Raw genomic sequence first — 20,741 nt, 5'->3', positions numbered from 1 at the left:
GAAAGCGGCACGGCCCGCATTGGCTGTCGGGTCAGTGAGGTCACCCGCAGAATATACCGGCGATCACGCTGGTTGGCTTAAGTGATGATTTTTAAGTCATACGCATGCGTTCCCGGCGTTACTGTTGATTGGCTGAAAGGGGTTAAGCACGCGGCCTCGGCGTAATCCCCGATTGGTTGCTGAGCCGCGGACGCGGTGACGCCAGAGCTGGATCCGTGCGGAGGAGCGCCAGGCGGTTGTGGTGGACTGAGGCAGCACCATGAGTAAAGCGCACCCGCCCGAGCTGAAGAAGTGAGTGCGGCCGGGGGAAAGCGGGGATCGCCGCCCCGGGGCGGGGGGGATGTGGAGCTAGCGGGGGTAGCTCCCGGGCCATAATTTCAGTAGGACCCACCTTTATTACCTACTCCCCAAGCGTCCCGGCATGCACTGCGCTGACCAGCGGGGCCTCTCTCTCTGCGCGGGGTGGGAAGTAACCCCTCCCCCCGTGCTGGGCGCGTGGTGCCACTTCGGGTAGGGCCCTGGGGCAGCCCCGCCCCATCCACCCTGGCAAGGGGCACGTGCGTAGGGACCGACCCCTCCCCCCCCCGCTCAATTCTGGGTGACATTAGCCTGGGTGCCCCAGAGGCGCCCCCCACCTTCCCCAATACATGTAGAGCTGCAACTGGCTGTTTGCCCTTGGTCAGGCTGGCTGCAGTGCAGTGGTAACATGCCCAGCGAACACCGCACTAAGCCCATACATTGCCCATGGCTTGACACCTGCGTACAAACCAATGGGATGCCAGGGAGAGGGCCTGTGGGCCAGGCTGTTCGTGTTTTACGTTAACTCGTACTATCTTTCTGCCCCGTTAATGTGTGTCTGTCTCTCCCTCCTCCCCCTTATGCTTTCAGATTCATGGACAAGAAGCTATCACGTGAGTTATTTATGTGCCTAGATTTATTCTAAGCATCACTGTCATTTTAAAGTTCCCATTGTAGTAGGAAGAGAGCCTGAGACATAAGCCCTTGTATTAAAGGCCTGGTATGAGGCAGGACCTGCTCACGGAATCTGGCAAGAACAGGGCTGATATTGCAGAAGTACACATTCCTAAGAAGTGCTAGTCAGTGTACTCGCGCAAACACATCCTAATATCAAGAATGGTACAAAAACATTCCCCAAGGATAACAGGAACACATCAGAACAGTGGTCACTAGCACACTAAATGCCTAACCACTACGAAGCCTTAATGTAACTTTACTCCTGCATTTTGAGGGATATTATACGTGATAATATTAGACCACGGTCTGCTAATATTGACCACCATCCAGACTTCCTCATTATTATACTGCATTTTTGCATATGAAGCCTGTGGTATGGGGAATACTAGTTCTAGTAAGCAATGGGCCGTTCACATGCAGTATGACTAATGTTTCAAACTGTCATAGCATTAAAAGATGGTTCTAAAGCTCCGGTCTCAAAGGTAACACTTTGTAACCAAGAAAGCTAAGTACTACAGCTGCATGCCGGTAACTTTTTTTTATTATTATTATTATTATTATTATTATTAATCAAATATTTCTTCTAGTGAAGCTAAATGGTGGCCGACATGTCCAAGGGATATTGCGAGGGTTTGACCCCTTCATGAATCTAGTGATAGATGAGTGTGTGGAGATGGCACAAGGTGGACAACAGAACACTATAGGGATGGTGGTAAGTATAGAGTTTTCACCCCTATTGGATGGTATGGGTTGAAACATTTTTAGAGAGGGGGGAGGGGGATCTTTATTTCAGACTCTCTTTTTCCCTAGTCCCCACCCGTCGTGGTGATGAGCAATATTTTCTAGCAAATGTGCCTGAACCAGGTGAATTCTAGGAAACTAGCTAGTCCACACCATATCTGTCACTGAATAATCTCTGGGCGGTTTATGGGTCAAAGTTAATTGCTGTTCGTGTTTCTAGAAGAGCTAATCTGGAGAAATATACATGCTGTAGACAGCTTCCTAGCTGGGTTTTTTTGGTAGTATTAAATACTCCTGATCTTTGTCCCATCTCTAGTTCTGCTAAACCACATTGGTCATTATAGAATTCTAATTTTTTTATATTCCTTATTTTTAGGTAATACGAGGAAACAGCATCATCATGTTAGAAGCCTTGGAACGAGTATAGATTAAGCAGTGAACTCCTGCCTAGAGCTGTGATAAACCTCCCCTTAACGCCAGCTGTCTTGCTAACTAATGAGGATTCTTCAGGACCTGTACATTCCTCATGTAAACTTATTTTTGTTAAATAAATTTTGTAATGGTTAACATAACTTGAGTAAATTAATTTAACTTCCTCTTAAAACTGGTGCCAGTTGCCTGCTGAAGTATCTTGAGCATATTCCAGGAAGTCTTGGCTCTTGAGTGCAACAGAAGTAAGTGAGAGACTTGTGTTGATTTATATTTCTGTGGTAGTACAATAGATGAGCTATACTTTTTTTTATTTGACCATTTATTAATATACAAGCTTTTAGGCCAGCATGACTAGAGACTTTTTATCTTTCCTCTCCATTATTTCAAGTGAAAAATGTCTAGGAACAGGTCTCCAGTCTTCACAGCAGAAAAGAGTCAGAATCTGGACCATGAATCTTTTCCTACGTTGTTACTAGTAGCACTGTGAAGTTCAATCTGCCTCTTTCCCATCGATTTTGGCCTATTTTTAAATGGCTTTAGGGCAGAAAGGTACTGAATTACTAATCTTTTTCCTTATCCGGGGACGGATGGCCTAAAGGATTTAGGCTATCCTGGTCCAGTCACGAGTCCAGCTGATGGAGTCCAGAGGGGATGTGAAAAAGTCCAGAGACTCTCCGCCTCTCCAGTAAAGCCTCCGGGTTCACCTTCAGTGATTACTACATGAGCTGGGTGCGTCAGGCCCATGGGAAATCAAAAACAGTAAACATGGTTTGTCTTGTGTAGTGGTAATACTACTACTTCATTGTGATGTTCCTGATAGTCACACAGCAGTGTATTTACCATAGTGAACAACTCTAGCACAGTATAATAGATGAACTCGTGCACCATGAGCTGTTTCCTCCTCATGTGAACTAACATCTATAGCTAGTCGAGTTACAGCAGCAGATAATTTGGCCTCTAGGCATGTGATTCATAGTTCAATTTTGCTACTGTGGTGCAAAACCTCTCAAACAATGAAATCCTTTAATAGGCTAGGGTTTGGCTGACGCATTTGCCCCACCTTTTGCTTCATATATAGGTGCATCTATTTAATTACGCAAAAATCAAAACTAGTTCCATTATTGCTGAATCACTTGCACAGACACATGAGCTACTGCTACTGGAAACAGACTTAAAAATGCTGAAGAATATGCCAGTCCTAAGGATCTTCAAAAGATTAAACTATCAATAACTAGCATGAATATAAATATTCTGGTATGAAGATTCTGTGGCTTTACACTTTGCTCCACAGTAGATTAGAAGGCACAGACATGACTCATGGAAACAACCTAATCTTCCCAGGATATGCATCTACTGTTTAAAGGATGATCAAGCCCCTGCTGCAGCTTGCTTCTCAATATCATCCTCTACTCTGGTAGTTTGTTTCAGAGGAAATGTTTATATTTAATTACCTTTAAACATAGAAGATTCAGTTGGAAGGCTTTACTTATGCTGCTACTAACACTGCAGCTTAGTAATATTGAGTTTTAAAAGCACAGATTACGGAATGAAATGCAAGCGCTAAAGGGGGCATAAACAGGGGAAGGTAGTCTGAGAAGTCAATGGGCCTAATCACATCCATAAGCATTTGCAAGCTCGAGAGCCCAGTCAGTTTCAGGTTATTACTGTTGCAAAGATTGAAAGCTATTGGGACTAGTTAATGGTTGAAGAACAGGTGTTAGTGAAAAAAATCTAAGGACAAATGAAGTATTTCCATAAAGCTTTAATTTTACAAACTAACATAGCCCTGAATTAAAAACATTATCAATTTTTTTTAAACAAAATTCCCTTTTGATAAGCACCTCGAAAAGATTCCTTTAAAAAGAGAAGGAGGAGGAGGGCTTCTGTTTCCTTGCTGATGTCTATTCAGCAAGACATTGCCTGGGGATAGGTGAAATACTATTAAATCACAAAGTAAAACTGAAAACAAAATATTTTATTTAGTCACCTTAGCTTTTATAGCTGATAAAGTTTCAATCAAATGTGATTCTTCCCCCCCAACCCAAAATTAACAGTGCTTCTTTAGGTACCTTGAATTTCTGTTGAAATTAGACAGCAGGTAGAGCTACAAGTAAAAAACCATAAAAATGTATGCTGAGTATTGAGTATCACTCTTTAAACTATGTGTAGGAATTCAGCTCACTAATTTTTAAAAAAACTGACCACTGACAACCATGTATTTCTGCAAACATTTCATAACCTCTCTGGAGCTCTGGTATTTAAAGCAAATAAGATTTAGTTAAGATATGTTAGATTTACTGTGCTTGATCAGTCTGTGTAAGCTGTAAAGCTATTGAGAATTAACACAGTTAAATTAGCCTCATGCAGTGGGGCATCTGCCCCACCCTCATGTTAGACTGGGCTGCAGCAGGCCAGTGGGCCTGCGCAGGGGAATAGCCAATCAGGGCCTGGCTCAGCCCTATAGAAAGGCTGCTCAGGGAGCAAGCAGTCAGTCTGTCCCAGACCTTCTAGAGGGGAAGGGCCTGGCCTATGCAAGGGGGCCAAAGGGGAAGTGGCCTAGGGACGTGAACAGATGGAGGGAGAGAAGGAGGGCAGGATGGATGCCACTAGAGGGTCCCTGGGTTGGGACCTAGAGTAGTGGGTGGGCCTGGGTCCCCCTCATCCTCCTTGCCTTACACCTGGCTGACGGGAGTGTCTGTCTTGGGCTGCCCCAACCCCCTGCCAAGAGGGGTGTGACTTTGGGGGTGCAGAGGGACAGCTGATTTTGTGTGTGTGTGTGTGTGTCACACACCCCGGAATGGGGCGAGGAGGGACTAAGGGGCACTGCCGGAGGGCAGTGGCTCAAAGAGGATGCTGCAAGTTGGGAGCAATGCGGGTCCACACACCAATTGAGGGTGAGACAACGGATGTGACACCACCAGGAGAGGGCGCTCCACTGGACTGAGCTAATTCCCGAGGGTGACCAGCAAGAGGCTCTGAGTGGTGAGTCCCAACACTGCTACACCTCACTTGTAAAAATATGGCCTTAGTGCCCTATGTCCTACAAGCAACAGAATTTACACAAGGTGTGCAATCAAAAGAAACAAGAGCCCCCCCTCAACCCCTCCCCCAATTTACAAAATAAAATCCCAAAATTATTTGGATCTCCCTTTTTACTGCATAGCTGGCATGGCTTTGATTTTATTGACTGCTGACTTTCATAACATTTCTGGTGTGTCTCAACCACTGTGACTAGTTAGAATTCTGTTGCATTAATGTGTTTATCATCATGTGTAGCACTCACACCATCTCCATGCTGCTACTGTAGCCCTCTATACAAAAAAAAATTCTCTCCTGTTAAATCCCCCCTGTATTCACTCACCTGAAAAGCATGCTTTAAAATAAATTACAGTACTGTTAATACATGCCATGTCAGACAAGTACTCTGTACGGAGATTGGAATCTTACCTTTTTTTTGACAATGTATGAATAACCAAACTTTAAAAAATACAATTGCAGTTCCTGGTGAGCCCATGACTTAGGGCCTTTTTCAAAGCTGTATATTAACTTCAGCTGGGAAGAAGCCACATTCACTGTTATCGAAATTATATTCAGGTTCTCTACTGTAGAACCTAACACTAGAACATAAGAACAGCCATACTGGGTCAGACCAAAGGTCCAGCCAGCCTAGTATCCTGTCTACCGATAGTGGCCAATGCCAGGTGCCCCAGAGGGAGTGAACCTAACAGGCAATGATCAAGTGATCTCTCTCCTGCCATCCATCTCCACCCTCTGACAATCAGAGGCTAGGGACACCATTCCTTACCCATCCTGGCTAATAGCCATTAATGGACTTAACCTCCATGAATGTATCTAGTTCTCTTTTAAACCCTGTTATAGTCCTAGCCTTCACAACCTCCTGAGGCAAGGAGTTCCACAGGTTGGCTGTGTGAAGAAGAACTTCCTTTTATTTGTTTTACAGATTTGGCTTCTAAGATTACAATAAAGCTAGAAGAAGAACGGGGGGGAAAAAAAATCAATATTACAGAACATGCACCCAGACTGCGCCACACTTTAAAACTAAATACAGAAAACCCCTTTAAAACCAATTTAAAATTATTTTCCTTAAAAGAAGCAAAGTCTCATCTAGTAAAAGGGCTCTCAAAACCTTTTCAGATGGTAGAGCATTGCCTCTTTCTACTCACATAAGACCCCTGTGGCAACAAAAGCAATTGCTTAAGGAAAGCTGATACTATATTAGGAAACCATGGAATTAATTTGTACTGGACTTAAAGGTTAGCAGTTGGAAATGAAGTGAGCCAATAACATGGGACCAGACAGCCTCTTACAGGCTAGTTTCAGAATTTGATTTTGTCAATTTTTAAAATAACATTACTTTAATATGTTACACCTGGCTCCATATCCCTCTGCCTTTTTCCTATATTTAAGAGTTTCTGTCACACCACAGGAGACACTAAGGCCTTTTCCTGCAAATACTTAACCACATGCTTACGTGTCAACAAGATCGGGGCCTAGGTGATTGTACATAAACGGGTCCTGATCCAGGAACGTATCCCTATTCAGGACTGCACTTAAGCACATGCTTAACTTTAAATACTTGCTTAAGTGCTTATCTTGAATAGGGATGGGCTTTAGCACATGCTTAAGTGCTTTCCTGAGCTGGGGTCAGAATACATAGGAGAAGGAGCAATTTAAAAATCCTACACCTCTCTGGAATTTTTCCACCTTCACTATTGTAATAGGTAACACTTGTGATTACTGTATCAGGTTAGAGGGGAAAATATTGCCATATATTCATTTTTAACAGTAAGGTGGGCCAGAAAGATGTAGCATTTGATCAATACCATGATCAATTTCCTCTGGCCCTCACTGGGCAATCTAGACTCATCAGCCACAGGGATTTGCCGCTCATACCTGGGTAAAACTCACAGCTCTGTTTTGAGTTTCTCATTTAAGTCCTCCTGGTCAATCATGTCCACGTTTCCATACCAGCGATGGTAAGAAAGGAGGGCTGCATTTTTGGCGGCAACTGCGCTCATTTCCATGGCACTTGCCGCCCATTCTATGCCATTAAGGTAGTATATTCTATCATGCAGGATTATAGGTGGGCATTTCTTCGGGAGACTGTAGTGTGGGTAAGCCAGCCACTTCTTCTCTTTCACAGAGTCGTAGGATGAGAAAAGCAAATTCATCTGCTCCTTGGTGAGAGGTTCTTTCGAGAACACTTTCCAAACGGCAGGTCCCATGGGTTGCTTCACTTCCTCGTGTGTGTTTTGGACAGGAGACACAACACCTATGCTGTTGATAAATAGATTGGGATTTTCTGTTGTGACAATGTCGGCTAAATGAAAGCGGGATGGGTCCTTGTAGCCGAAGAAGGATGCGTTTATGCGCCCGTGAACAAAAGTTGCCACCATCTGATGGTAATGGTCTGAGAACTGTGCAAGAGGCGGGTTAAAGTTCCAGAAGGTGATGTTGGACATTTTACGATTCAGTGGTGTAGCAATAAGAACTATATCGTACATGTCTGTAGCTGACCCTGATGCAGAGTTGTAGCTCACTTCATACAGCTTAACCGTACTTCCTGGAAAAAAAATATTTAAGAAAATGCAGAATCCTCCTGGCAACAGGACATGTGTATTTTTTTGGGTTAATGCTTTTGTAAACTAGATATTTGGGAGGGAGGTGGGGAGAGAGTGGGGGAAATTTTCCCTTTTATTGGACTAAACTTTTGCGTCACATGTTGCACACCAGATCCTTTATTGACATAATTTAGAACAAGTCTTTCAGACTAGTGATTTTTGGGTGCCCAATTTGACTCCTCATAAGGGGCCTAAAAATCAGATGGGCCTTATATGTATGTAGTGACCTGAATACCAGGACTCTTGAGATGGGCATCCAAATGTTTCAGCATATGACGATCTTTAGTTTTAAAGCCTTTTCCGCTTAAGTCCAAAGAAAGCGAGTGCACCTCACCTGTGCGTTTGGGCCGCGTTCTCTCCTCTATAGAGATAACTGTGCCAGAGATAAGTTGTGCTTTGGAAGCATAAAGAAGGCCAGTGCAGACAAGTTTGTTGCCACCTTTTACTGACCAAAGTCCAGAGTCAGCACCTGCCAAAGACACCGCGCCTGCCAGGGAAGAGAATGAAATTCCAAACACACTGTTCTAACATCCCATTCACTGAATTAAGCAGGGGACTGATCTTCACTCAGGGCTGGGATAGTAAAATGGAGCTAAGAAAACTATAGGTCGCTAGGAAAGTGACACACAAAACTTGCTAAAAATAATGGTACCAAACAGCTACTGAACAATTTGCTTTCCTATCAGAATATCACAGTGAGCGAAGATACTGTTGAGCAATAGAAGTAATCCCCCTTTCCTTAAGGTTGAATGCATCGCCTTCAAAGCCTACCCATGTCTAGGGAGCAAGAATCCTAACAATGAAGCCAGAGTTTTCACTATAGCACAACAGAGGTCACAACACCCAGCCCTTTAATGACAGCTTCATCTGCCAGCAGAAACAGAACTATGTAAGTATGGAAGACAATTAAAAACGCACCTACAAACCCATTAATGTTGGCACCTTGGCCGTAATTGATTCTCATGATTGGAGTAACCACCTCATAGATAAACTTCTGGGAGAAGCCAGCCTTCTGCATAGTCTCATCAATGGTCCGATTCAGCATCTGGATAAAGTCATTCCCTCCGAGTGCATGAAGCAAGCCCTCCGTGCTGCTGAAGGAGTAGTCATGAGACTGATAGCGGTAGATACTTTATCCAAAAGGAGAGAGACATATAAATCAATTAATAAAAGACTAATCTGGACTATATAGATTAGCACAGAACAATTGATTTGCAGACACTGACTTACTGTAAATGAAAAACATTTACAGAAATAGCAAAAATTCTGAATGCAGTTCCAGTTTTTTGTTTTTCTCTGCAAAGACCAGTATGTGGAAGGGTCTGACCATTTTAGATACTGTCTTCTGTCCCACTGCTCCCTCCTGACAACTGAGATCAGGTGTAGTGTTTGTGCTGATAGTCCTTGGAGGGGCGTTCTTGGGAACTGGAGACAAGGGATTCTCAATGGGACCATCAGAATCTCTTAACCTTCAGAAACAAGGGACAAGGCTCATCTTGCCAGCCAAACCATAGCCTAACACATCTAAAACAAAGCCCTTTTGGGTCTTTTCATAAGTTTCCTGACTTCTTTCCAAGTGGGTGGGTACTTTTGCTCACTGCAGGCAGTTATAAATTAACGCCTGTTTCTGTGTTTTATGCACCCAAATGCCAGTGTGATGGACACACTACATTAGGGCAAATTGTACTGATGACTCCTTTCGCTCAAAATTATATTGTCTGGTTTACATTGTACAATGTACAAGTGGTGATTGCTGTGTTTGTGCTTACTACTACAAAGTAGCACTGTTTAAATGGTAATCCTGTTTTAATTAGAACAGTTTACAAAGTAAAAGGGCAGGCAACAAAAACTACTCTTAGAGATCACCCCACTGCCATGAGGAATGAATCCTGGGTTGCCCTAGCTATATTGTGACATACGCTCGTAGGAAAAAAGACCCAAGAAGATCACAGAAGAGAAACAGAAAGAGGGTCAAGAAAAAGAAAACTCAACTGCCACTCCTTTATTAAATGTTTCCACAGCATTCATCATCATAGATAGTACCTACCAGTTTTTAATCACTCCAGCAGGAGAATTAATTTAGTTCAGGCTTTACATCATTACCTCATAAACTTGTCCAAGATGTCTTCCACCCACATGTTCATTCGCAGAGGATTGAATCCATAATGCCACAGAAGTTTCAGAATATTGATAATGTACCAGCTACTCTCCTCAAATACAAATTCATCTCCATTGTAAATGCCCAGAAGGCCATGTCGGTTCTCAGGAACAGAAAGTCCTGCAAAGGAAAGAAATATCTGCCATAAGCTAACAGGGCCTGCTGGCATAATTTAAAAAGGATCAGGTCTATCTATTGCACTATACTGCTTCAGGAAGCATACAAGATGCATCCTTATAAGCAGTAACAAGTGCGATAATTTTGACTTATCAGTTCACACTGTCTCTAGATTTTTATTATTTCCTTTTACAAATCTTAGCAACAAAGCTGACTCTGAAAAAGGTGAGTGGCGCCCCAAGAGTGCAGGAGTTCGAAATGACTTCCTCTAAGATTATACCAGGATTATTTCAACTCAAGTAAATGATAACGTAATGAGCAGGATAGTGTGTATGTTCAGTATTTATCCTTCAGTGGAGAGAATCAAAGCTATTCAAACAGGCCCCGAGCTGCTAACAGAGATTCCCTTTCAGCTCAAGCACTATGAACCTGGGCTTTGAATCAAGAAGCTCTGAGTTCTAGTCTCTGTCTAGCTTTAAAATTCAGAATGGCTGTGGTATACAGTATAACAATAACCAGGAAGTTCATGGATTTGTTACAATATATCTTAGATATTTTGCTGTGGTCATCCCATTTAGTCAAGAGCACCTAAACACTTAGAAGGAACAGAGGGATCTTGCAAAAAAGCCTAGAAACAAAAATCAAGCGGCCCAACCCTCTAAAATAATATCATGAGTAATACACATGATTTGTTTGTTTATAACAGTCACCAAACTGACTCTAATAAGTTTTGTTAGTTGGGCAGATGTAACGAATACACCCCTGGGTTCACATTATACACACTATTGTAATAATCTTTGTACAAGATATGCCTTGTGAGGTATCATTTGAAAACTCTTTACTTGCCGATCAGTAATGTCATGGTAAAATGTGTGTAACAACTTAGAATCATAGGACTGGAAGGGACCTCAAGAGGTTATCTAATCCTGTCCCCTGAACTTGCTGCATAAAGTTATGTATTTCCCCTGTATGATGTTAAAAATACATGTTTAGACTCACATAGCAACAAACTGGTCAAAGGGACCTGTCTTGAACAAAGGAGTGTATGCTTGTCTTAATTTGCATTTAAGCAGTAAACAGAGACCTCCAGGAGAAGGGGAGAAACAAGAAAATAAAGAAAGCTCACGTAAGTGAAAAAGACCAGCAAAGACCATCCTTCCTCACACTTTGTCTCCTGGTTCTCAGCTGAAAATGTTTTTCAAGAGGGGGCTGAAACTATAAAAAGGCAAACACACCTTTGCCCCCCTCATTCTCTGCACCTGAGAGAGAAAGGAAACAGCCTTTGGACTCTGTGGGAGGAGTCCTGACCCAAAGAGTTTGGTCAATAAAACTTTTTGAAGCATATGGCAAGAAACTTTGCTTGAATTCAATATCGTTTGTTAAATTAGGCACTAGAAAGCATTTTATCTTAATTTTTCTTGTAACCTTTGTAACTTTTATGCCTCATTACTTGTACTCAAAATCTCTCTCTTGGTAGTTAATAATCTTGTTTTATTGTGTTTTCCAGTGTGTTTAAGTTAAAGTGTCCAGGTAACTCTAAAATAATAGGCTAGTGTATATTATTCCCTTAAAGGACTAACAGACTTAGTATATTTGGACTGTCCAGGAGAGGACGGGACAGTACAAGACATACGTTTCTGAGGGGAAATCCAGGACTGGGAGTGTGTTGGGATCACCCTGCAGTATAACCCAGGCTGGTGAGAGCCAGGGTGTGACTGGCAAGCTGCAATTACACAAACACATCTGGGAGTGACCTGCATGCTGGAAGGCTCTTTGTGAGTAGTCCGGGTTGGAGGCTACATCAGCAAGACATTGCGAGGCACTCCAGGTTAGAAGGCAGGGGTGACACAGCCCTCCACTGGTCTGGATTGCACCCCAGTATGTCACAGCAGCCTGATGGATTGTCCTTTCATGTATACCAATGTAAAGCCATTGACTTAAATTGATGTTCCTCCTTATTTGCATTGGTGTGAGTGAAGAAACGAGCCCAGTGACTTCTGCTCCTTAGGAAAAAGACACATACCTAGCTCCTTGACGAAATGCTTCATATGTAGGTTAAGAGGATGGATGATGGCCCCTCCTGCTTCATAGTCTTTTCCTTCCACGTTTATAGTAGCCAAACGGCCCCCTACCATCCCTCTCTCAAACACGTCAATCTGTACCTCTTTCCCAAACTTCTGGCGTAGAAAATAGGCTGCTGAGGTGCCCCCAATACCAGCTCCGATAACAGCTGAAAATACATTTTAAAAGGAAGTTATTTTCCCCACTTTAGTTAATTTCCACAGACACATCCCAAGTCTCTGAATTCAGGCAGCCCTCCTGTTAGTGTCAATTGTGGCTCTCTTCCTCCAGTGCTGTCTCTATTGTTGGGACTATAGAGATGGAGTTTTCATTTTGAGGGTAGAATTTTCAAAAACACCTACATGACTTGGGCTCTTAAATCTCTTTTGTGCTTTTGAAAATCCCACCCTAAATTATTTAAAGCCACAACCCTTCAGCTGAACATTAATTTGAGAGAAGCAGGAAACCACTCCAAAGGCCTGGTCTACACTAGAGAATTAGTCAACTTAACTATATCACTCTGGGGTGAGAAAAATCCACATCCGTGAGTGGCGCAGTTACGCCAACCTACCCCCAATGTAGCAAATTCTTCCATCGACCTAGATACCGCCTCTCCCGGGAGGTGGATTGCTTATACCGATGGGAGATCCCCTCCCATTGGCAGAAGTAGTGTCTGCACTGAAGTGCTACAGTGGTGCAGCTGTGCCCCTATAGCATTTCAAGTGTAGACAAACCCATTATGATTATGAGTTGCACACATCCACATGGTAACACGTATCCTGTAGGTAACGTAACTGGCTGTGTCACGTAGCTGGTTCAGCATTCCAGGAATGTTGGCAAATTTTGCTGCAGGGCAGGACTTGCAGCATCAATTAGTAATTCATATTTATCATTTATGATAGCAAGATGAGGGACTTGCAAGCACTTGATGGACTTGGGCAAGTTGCTTAGGCCCAGATCCACAAAAGTATTTAGCTCCTAACTTCCTGGACCTTAGGCTCTCAGTGTTTCTCAAGGTATCTGTGTAGCTATGTCAGCATAGCTATGCCAATATAGCCCCCCTAGAGTAAATGCAGGCTCCACTAGAAGAAAGGGTTTTCGTGTCACTATAAGGCCATCCCCTCCCCGAATGAAGTGAGCTCTGTCGACAGAAGTCCCCTTCTGTTGACAGAGCTCCAGCTACACTGGAGTTATGTCAGCATAACTACATTGGTCAGGGGTGTGGTTTTTTCACACCCCTGACGGAAGTATCGCTTTCCACTGTAGACCAGGCCTCAGTTCCCCAGCCGTACAACAGGACAGTGCTGTTCTCCCCATCTCACCGGGGCATGATGAGGATAAATACAGTACAGATTGAGGCACTCAGATGGCAGTAATGGGGGCCAGATAAATTAAATACCTTAGATAAACGTGTATAAGCCTACCTAAATCCCAGCATAGACAGTGCTAGGTAGAGACTACCCTCTCTTGGGGATGTGGATTGTGTAGCCTCATTTGCAAATGAATGAAAGAAAAAGGGGAAAAAAAAACACTCAGGCCTGGTCTACACTAGGCTTTTATATCAGTGTAACGACGTCTCTCAGGGGTGTGAAAAATCTACACCCCTTAGAAATGTAGCTATACCAACCTAATCCCAGTGTAGACAGTGTTACGTTGCTGAAAGAATTCTACCTCTCGGGGAGGTGGATTACCTGTGCTGACAGGAGAACCCCTCCCAGCAGAATAGGTAGTGTCGCAGTGCAGGTGCAGCCGTGTAGTTGCACTGCTGTAGCATTTTAAATGTAGACAAGCCCACAGATTATTCAGGAGACAACACATCGATACATTGTAGGATGTATTAGTATAAGGTGGATAGAAAACTGGATAGATCATCGGGCTCAACATGTAGTGATCAATGGCTCCATGTCTAGTTGGCAGCCGGTATCAAGCGGAGTGCCCCAAGGGTCGGTCCTGGGGTCGGTTTTGTTCAATATCTTCATTAATGATCTGGAGGATGGCGTGGATTGCAACCTCAGCAAGTTTGCAGATGACACTACACTGGGAGAAGTGGTACGCTGGAGGGTAGAGAGAGGATACAGAGGGACCTAGACAAATTAGAGGATTGGGCCAAAAGAAATCTGCTGAGGTTCAACAAGGACAAGTGCAGAGTCCTGCACTTAGGACGGAAGAATCCCATGCACTGCTACAGACTAGGGACCGAGTGGCTAGGCAGCAGTTCTGCAGAAAAGGACGTAAGGGTTACAGCGGACAAGAAGCTGGGTATGAGTCAACAGTGTGCTCTTGTTGCCAAGAAGGCTAACGGCATTTGGGGCTGTATAAGTAGGAGCATTGCCAGCAGATCAAGGGACGTGATCATTCCCCTCTATTCAGCATTGGTGAAGCCTCATCTAGAGTACTGTGCCCAGTTTTGGGCCCCACACTACAAGAAAGCTGTGGAAAAATTGGAAAGAGTCCAGCAGAAGGCAACAAAAATTAAGGGCTGAAGCACATGATTTATGAGGAGAGGCTGAGGGGACTGGGATTATTTAGTCTGCAGAAAAGAAGAACAAGGGGGGATTTGAGAGCTGCTCTCAACTACCTGAAAGGCGGTTCCAAAGAGGATGGATCCAGACCAGAGGTGGGCAAACTACAGCCCGCGGGACCCTCCTGCCCAGCCCCTGAGCTCCTGGCCCTGGAGGCTACCCCCTGCTTTTCCCCCTAGTCCTCAGCCTCAGCTCACTGCGCTGCCGGCACAATGCTCTGGGTGGCGGGGCTCTTGCAGAGCCGCGGCCTGACCTGCTGCTCTGTGCTGCGGGGTGGCGTGGCTGGCTCCAGCTGGGCAGCGCATCTGCCTGTCCTGGTGCTCTGGGCGGCATGGCTGTAGCCAGCCTGTAAGGGGACAGGGAGCAGGGGATAGAGGGCAGAGGAGTTCAGGGTGGTGGTCAGGGGGCAGATAGTGGGCGGTGCGGTCAGAGGGCAGGGAACAGGGGGGTTGAATGTGGGCAGGGGTCTCCGGGGAGCAGTTAGGAAGGAGGGGGGGTTGGGGGGCAGTCAGGGTGAATGGGGGCAGAGGTCCCGGGGGGGGCAGTCAGGAATGAGAGGAGAGGTTGGATGGGGCAGCAGGGGGCAGTCAGGGGACAGGGAAGGGTGGATGGGGCAGGGATCCCGGGGGGGGGGGGGGGCTGTCAGGGAACAGGGTGGGTTGGATGTTGGCTGCCAGGGGGCGAGAAGCGGGGAGAGTCAGATACTGGACAGCGTCCCCTAACTGGCCCTCCATACAATTTCAGAAACCTGATGTGGCCCTCAAGCCAAAAAGTTTGCCCGCCCCTAATCTACTCCTTGTTCTGTCATCTGGTACTACAGAGAACAGTCTAATTGTCTCAAGTTGCAGTGGGGGAGGTTTAGGTTGGATATTAAGAAACACTTTTTCACTAGGGGGGTGGTGAAGCACTGGAATGGGTTACCTAGGGAGGTGGTGGAATCTCCTTCCTTAGAGGGTTTTAAGGTCAGGCTTGACAAAGCCCTGGCTGGGATGATTTAGTTGGGGATTCGTCCTACTTTGAGCAGGGGGTGGGTCTAGATGACCTCCTGAGGTCCCTTCCAACCCTCATAGTCTAAGATTCTATGAATACATACTCAGCTGTTCTCAGGTCACTCTCTAAGGGCTGGTCTACAGTAGAAAGTTAGGTTCGTCGAGCTACATCACTCAGCGGTCTGAAAAATTCTCATCCCGAGAAATGTAATTAAGCCTATCTAAATCCCAGCATAGACAGTGCTAGGTAGAGACTACCACCTCTGGGGATGTTGATTAACTACAGTGATGGGAGAACCCTTCCCGTCACTGTAGTGAGTGTCTACAAAGAAGCACTGCAGCTGTGCCACTGTAATGTTTTAAGTGTAGACAGTGTCTGCAACAGGCAATACCACCAATACTGGTTTATTCAACTCAGTCAGCTAGGCTCCATAATTACATCTTGGGCCTGCACTGTCTTGCTCCTTCGGCAGTTGTCATCTGCACCAGCATAAAAACAGGCAAAGTGAGTGTAAAATGCTACCACACCAGAAGGGTAGTACATTCCACCACCTTGCACTGGGGCAAATGACTGCACAAGGTGCAAGGCACCAGAGACACAAGGCTCGTTTCTTCAAAGTTTGTGTGTTTGGTGGGAAACTATTGAGAACATAGACTCCAAAGGGCAAAGAAAGTAATAAACAACTATGAATCCGGGAAGTATTTTAAAGCTCAGTAACAGATTCTCACAAACTTCAAAGCTAGACATCCAGTCAATATCACAGGTTTCACTTAGGTTTTTGTTACAGACGGACCTACGCCAAACACGGAAATTCAAGGGTCTATGAACACTGGAGAGTTTCCTGAACTTTGTGGCTACTTATAGGATTTTAGTGAGCTGAAACAAAATCATGGCTCCAAACTACCCCAAACATCAGGCATGTCTCCAATAATAATTAATCTATATTTTTAAACATCTTACAATTATTAGAAATGGAAATGGTCTGTTTTGCTTAACTGTTGGGTTTGCTTTAAAAAAATATGTTCTGAGGGGGATCAAGTAAGGCACAAGCATCTGGCACTGCTATTTCCATATGCAGGTTGCAGACCATAAAGGGGAGGTGTGAGCAGGAGGGAGAGAACAAGATTAAGGGCCATTATCTGCTTCTTATAGAGTGCCACTGCCAGAGCAGCCCAGGGGGCAGACGGACCCTAGATAAAGCATTAAGTGAGGAGTGACTGAACCGACCCACTGCTCTGCTCTTTCCAGTTACCGCACTGGTTCCCATCCTGAGCCAGTTGCTCCAGGTCCATCTCCTGCCCTCTTACCCCAGATGTCCCAGTCACCCCCTTCCCCTCTCCCTGGCAGCTTGTCCCCAGACTCCTTATCCTTGCCCCCCACCCCCCAGTAACTGTGCCCCAGACCCATCTCTCCACCCTCTCACCATCAACTGTGCCACAGAACCAGTACAGTCTCCCAAACCCAGGGATTGACCTGCCCCTCCCCCCAGCCTTCCCAAAGCCCCACCCCAGAGCCCCTGCCCCCACAACCTCCAGCCTCTCCCCAGCAACTGAGCCCCAGCCTCCCTGAACCCCAGATCCCCTGTATCCCTCTCCCCTGCAGCTGGGCCCCTGCCTCCCTGACCCCCCACCCCAGAACCTCTCCCCCCTCTCCCTGAACCCCCCCACCCCAGAGCCCCTGCCCCAGCAGCTGAGCACCAGCCTCCCTGAACCCTCCACTCCACAGCCCCTGTACCCTTCTCCCCTGCAGCTGGGCCCCTGCCTCCCTGACCCACCCACCCAAGAGCCCCTCCCCCCAGCCTCCCTGAACCCCCCCACCCAGAGCCCCTGCCCCAGCAGCTGAGCACCAGCCTCCCTGAACCCCCCACCCCAGAGTCCCTGTACCCTTCTCTCCTGCAGCTGGGCCCCAGCCTTCCTGAACCCCCCACCCTTCTCCCCCGCAGCTGGGCCCCAGGCCTCCCCCCGCCCCCCAGTACCTATCTTGCCGGGCGGGTAGCGCAGCTCGGTGGCCCCCAGCGCCCCCCGCCAGAGGGAGGCGAGGAGCAGGAGCAGGGGTGCAGGCAGTCGGTTCCGCATGCTCGTTCCAGGCAGGAATCCCATCAGGTTCTCGGGAGGCGGCGCCCAGCTGGCGGGGGCGGGGCTAGGGGAGATGCCCGTGGGGGGGGAGGATTTCCTATGGGCCGAGGCGAGAGAGCCGGGAAGACAGCGGGACCTAGGGAAGGGATGAGTGGAGGGCAGGGGGAAGCCCCTAAACGTCCCATGAGGGGGCATCCCAGGGAGCCCCCAGCCTGAGCCTGGCTGCAGTGTGTTTGCCCCACTTGGATGGGTAACACTGTTCAGAGTGTACCTAGCGCACACCCATCACCGCAGTGTCTGGCCCTTGTGCCTGGTGGGGACTTGAATTCCAGCCCTTGGCTGGTAGGGAACTAAAGTTTTGGGTGTTTTTTTTCTCAACTGATGGGTGACATAGGTGGGTGTCTGGCTTTTCCCAGTGAGCAGGTGTCCCTGTCCCCAAAATAACTCACCAACATTGATTCTAACTCATCCTTTTTGGCAGCCTCAACAGAGGAGCTCAGGATTGAATAAATCGGGGAGACTGGACTAGCCTCTCAGGGGAAGTCCCTCCAGGTCAGGACTGAGGTGCATTAGCAGTGTAGTGTGGTCCCGGGGTGTACCTCAGGGATTCTCAAACTGGTGGTCAGGACCCCTCAGGGGGTCAAGAGCTGTCCGCCTCCACCCCAAACACCGCTTTGTATCCAGCGTTTCTAATAGTGTTCAATATATAAAAAAGTGTTTTTAATTTATAAGGAGGGGATTGCACTCAGAGGCTTGCTATGTGAAAGGGGTCAACAGCACTGTTCCCTCTAAGCTGTGCACGTGTGCACGCACACACAGATCCTAAACACCGCGCACATGGCGAAACACCGCGTGCACAAAAATTTGCACAGAAGCACAAAAATTTGCACAGAAGCAATTTTTTGCGCACACGGACTGTCAAAAATTAGAGGGAACATTGGTCACCAGTCCAAAAGTTTGAGAACTACTGGTGTACCTCAACTCATCATTTGCACATGCTGTTGTTTTCCCTTTGAGGGGGTTGCCCTTAGTGCTAGGTGGCTGGCAATTACTTGATTTTTAAGAAAAAATAAACCCAACGTTTTTGTTGAACAGAGAAAAACACTTACATAGACTTTGAAAAGATTTGTTTTTTAAAGGTAAAATCTTGTTTTTGACAATCACAAACAAATTTGTGTTCTCAGTGATAATCTGTTTGAGCCAGAGAACACTAATTCCAGGATAGCGAAGACATTTTTTGTTGTTAATCGAGGAACGAGTCAGGAGTGCTTTGTTATCCTTACTATTATGTCCGTTATGCTAACTTCTTATGAAAAGAAGACCTTGTCAGAGCCAGATAGACCTGGCTGCAGCTGTTTGCAAAAATTATTTTACTTTTTTTACTGTCAAGGTTCCAGTCCTGCAATTGAATCTATACAAGTGGCTCTTCACACTGGCACAGAGTTCCACTTAAGTCAATAGAGCACGCTGCACAGGTTCAGGAGTCCATTGGTATGGAATAGTTTGCAGGATCAGGTCTTTAGAGTGAAAATCATGCAGGACAGAGAGAGAGAGGGTTACTGCATTTAGGAGTCATGGTGAGGTGGTGCAGGAAAGATATAGTAGAGCAGGCACATGGGGGTTTCTGCATTCCCTGCATGCTACGAATGGGAGTTTTGTTCCAGCTTCAAATATTCCAGGAGGTAAATACCTCCAACATATCTGTACCTTCAGGCACCCTCTCCAAATAAGCATCAGAGCCAGCTTCACACCTGGAGTATTCCCCCAATTTACACAAACGGAAGATCTGGCCCCAGGGGTTGATGTAGCAGAGGAAAGATAGGGAAGAGAATGCAGGATTCATGATTATGTGGCTATTGTGCTATAAACATCCTGCTAGTTTTCCACACAGAACCTAATTGGGTTGAGTGCTAAGCTCTGAAGAACTGTTGTCTTAACTAAATGTCATGGTTTTTTGTTTATATATTTGTATTTATATATGAATATATTTATGTATATTTGTATCTTGCATAGTTGGTATATATGGTGCGTGTTTTTAAATTGTGTGAAGATGCCATGACAGTAGGGTCCACAAGTTAACAGCCTTGTGGATCTGGGCCTACAACTCCTGTAGAAAGAACAGGATGAAATAAAATAAATATATTCAAAATATCTGCCTAAATGTTATACATTATTAAATATAATGTTTGAAAATTTCCAGTGTCTATGCACATATAATCTTCATATTTTCATACCTATATAGGCCCCAATTCTGCAAAGATGTACACACTTGTTTAACATTATACGCAGTAAATAACGCTAAGCATATGTGTGTATCTTTCCAGGATTAGGGCTCTGTGTGTGTGTGTTATATATGCCTCTATGTTAACAGATATCAGATATATTTCTACATACATAGTCAAATAATACTTTATTAATATATTGATAAATAGGAATATATCATACAATGCATTTGTAGATATACTTCTACATTTTCATTAGATCTTACATGTGCCTTTGAATATATAATGAAATATGATGTGCATTTACATTTTAATATGTAATATTCTACTATTTGCATGTTTATTTCTGTACATAAATATCTGCAATGGATGTTTTTGTAATTATAATTCTATACATGTGAATATTGTATGAAATTAAGTATAATCTGTTTGCTTGCAAATATACAGTTGCAGATATGTGAATATGCACTGCCAGTTATGCATTTGTACACACATGCACAGCTTTAACGTTTGTGCCTTTTATGCACAATTCTACACAATGCATATATATAATTCCGTATTTGCATATGGGAACATTTGCTACGTAAATAGCTGATCTAATGCATGTTCACACTGTACAGAATTATAATTATGGGCAATGCACGTGTATGTTATACCTAATACTGTATGATGAATTTGCATATAGGCACTGTTTATTAGTGTGTTGTAAGGCATGTGAACACACGTGTGCAAGTACAGGCACAGACAAGGTGCCTATATTACATACACACATAGATCAATGTGATACCATCAGTAGGTACCACAGA

General features: G+C 45.1%; 2 protein-coding genes across 3 annotated transcripts; one reads left to right on the top strand and one right to left on the bottom strand.

Annotated features, from left to right (window-relative positions):
* Nucleotides 1-201: 201 nt before the first annotated feature.
* On the top strand, nt 202-2,288 carry SNRPG (small nuclear ribonucleoprotein polypeptide G). The gene is made up of 4 exons (XM_054018447.1): nt 202-291; nt 889-911; nt 1,563-1,687; nt 2,093-2,288. Exons 1-4 carry the CDS (start codon nt 260-262, stop codon nt 2,141-2,143), a joined length of 231 nt encoding a protein of 76 aa, XP_053874422.1. The 5' UTR covers nt 202-259; the 3' UTR covers nt 2,144-2,288.
* Nucleotides 2,289-3,894: 1,606 nt separating this feature from the next.
* PCYOX1 (prenylcysteine oxidase 1) lies at nt 3,895-17,750 on the bottom strand. Of its 2 annotated transcripts, none has more exons than XM_054019624.1 (6): nt 17,614-17,750; nt 12,089-12,295; nt 9,894-10,068; nt 8,709-8,920; nt 8,125-8,277; nt 3,895-7,732 (listed from the first exon to the last, which is right to left on the bottom strand). In XM_054019624.1, exons 1-6 carry the CDS (start codon nt 17,735-17,737, stop codon nt 7,074-7,076), a joined length of 1,530 nt encoding a protein of 509 aa, XP_053875599.1. In that variant the 5' UTR covers nt 17,738-17,750; the 3' UTR covers nt 3,895-7,073. The 2 variants fall into 2 exon arrangements, with proteins under 2 accessions (XP_053875599.1, XP_053875600.1); XM_054019625.1 differs by lacking the exon at nt 17,614-17,750 and adding an exon at nt 11,192-11,324 and having other exon boundaries at nt 12,089-12,177.
* Between the last annotated feature and the right edge of the window lie 2,991 nt (nt 17,751-20,741).

The sequence above is a fragment of the Malaclemys terrapin genome, chromosome 2, assembly GCF_027887155.1.
Source record: "Malaclemys terrapin pileata isolate rMalTer1 chromosome 2, rMalTer1.hap1, whole genome shotgun sequence".
NCBI classification, from domain to species: Eukaryota; Metazoa; Chordata; order Testudines; family Emydidae; genus Malaclemys; species Malaclemys terrapin.
This window is presented reverse-complemented; position numbering and strand designations above follow the sequence as displayed.

Coding starts and splice junctions, on each gene's coding strand:
- SNRPG (XM_054018447.1), top strand. CDS start 260: ATGAGTAAAGCGCACCCGCCCGAGCTGAAGAA. Junction 912..1,562: donor CATGGACAAGAAGCTATCAC/GTGAGTTATTTA, acceptor TATTTCTTCTAG/TGAAGCTAAATGGTGGCCGA. Junction 1,688..2,092: donor AGAACACTATAGGGATGGTG/GTAAGTATAGAG, acceptor CCTTATTTTTAG/GTAATACGAGGAAACAGCAT.
- PCYOX1 (XM_054019624.1), bottom strand. CDS start 17,737: ATGGGATTCCTGCCTGGAACGAGCATGCGGAACCGACTGCCTGCACCC. Junction 12,296..17,613: donor CTACCCGCCCGGCAAGATAG/GTACTGGGGGGC, acceptor ATGTATTTTCAG/CTGTTATCGGAGCTGGTATT. Junction 7,733..8,124: donor AACGCGGCCCAAACGCACAG/GTGAGGTGCACT, acceptor TTTTTTTTCCAG/GAAGTACGGTTAAGCTGTAT.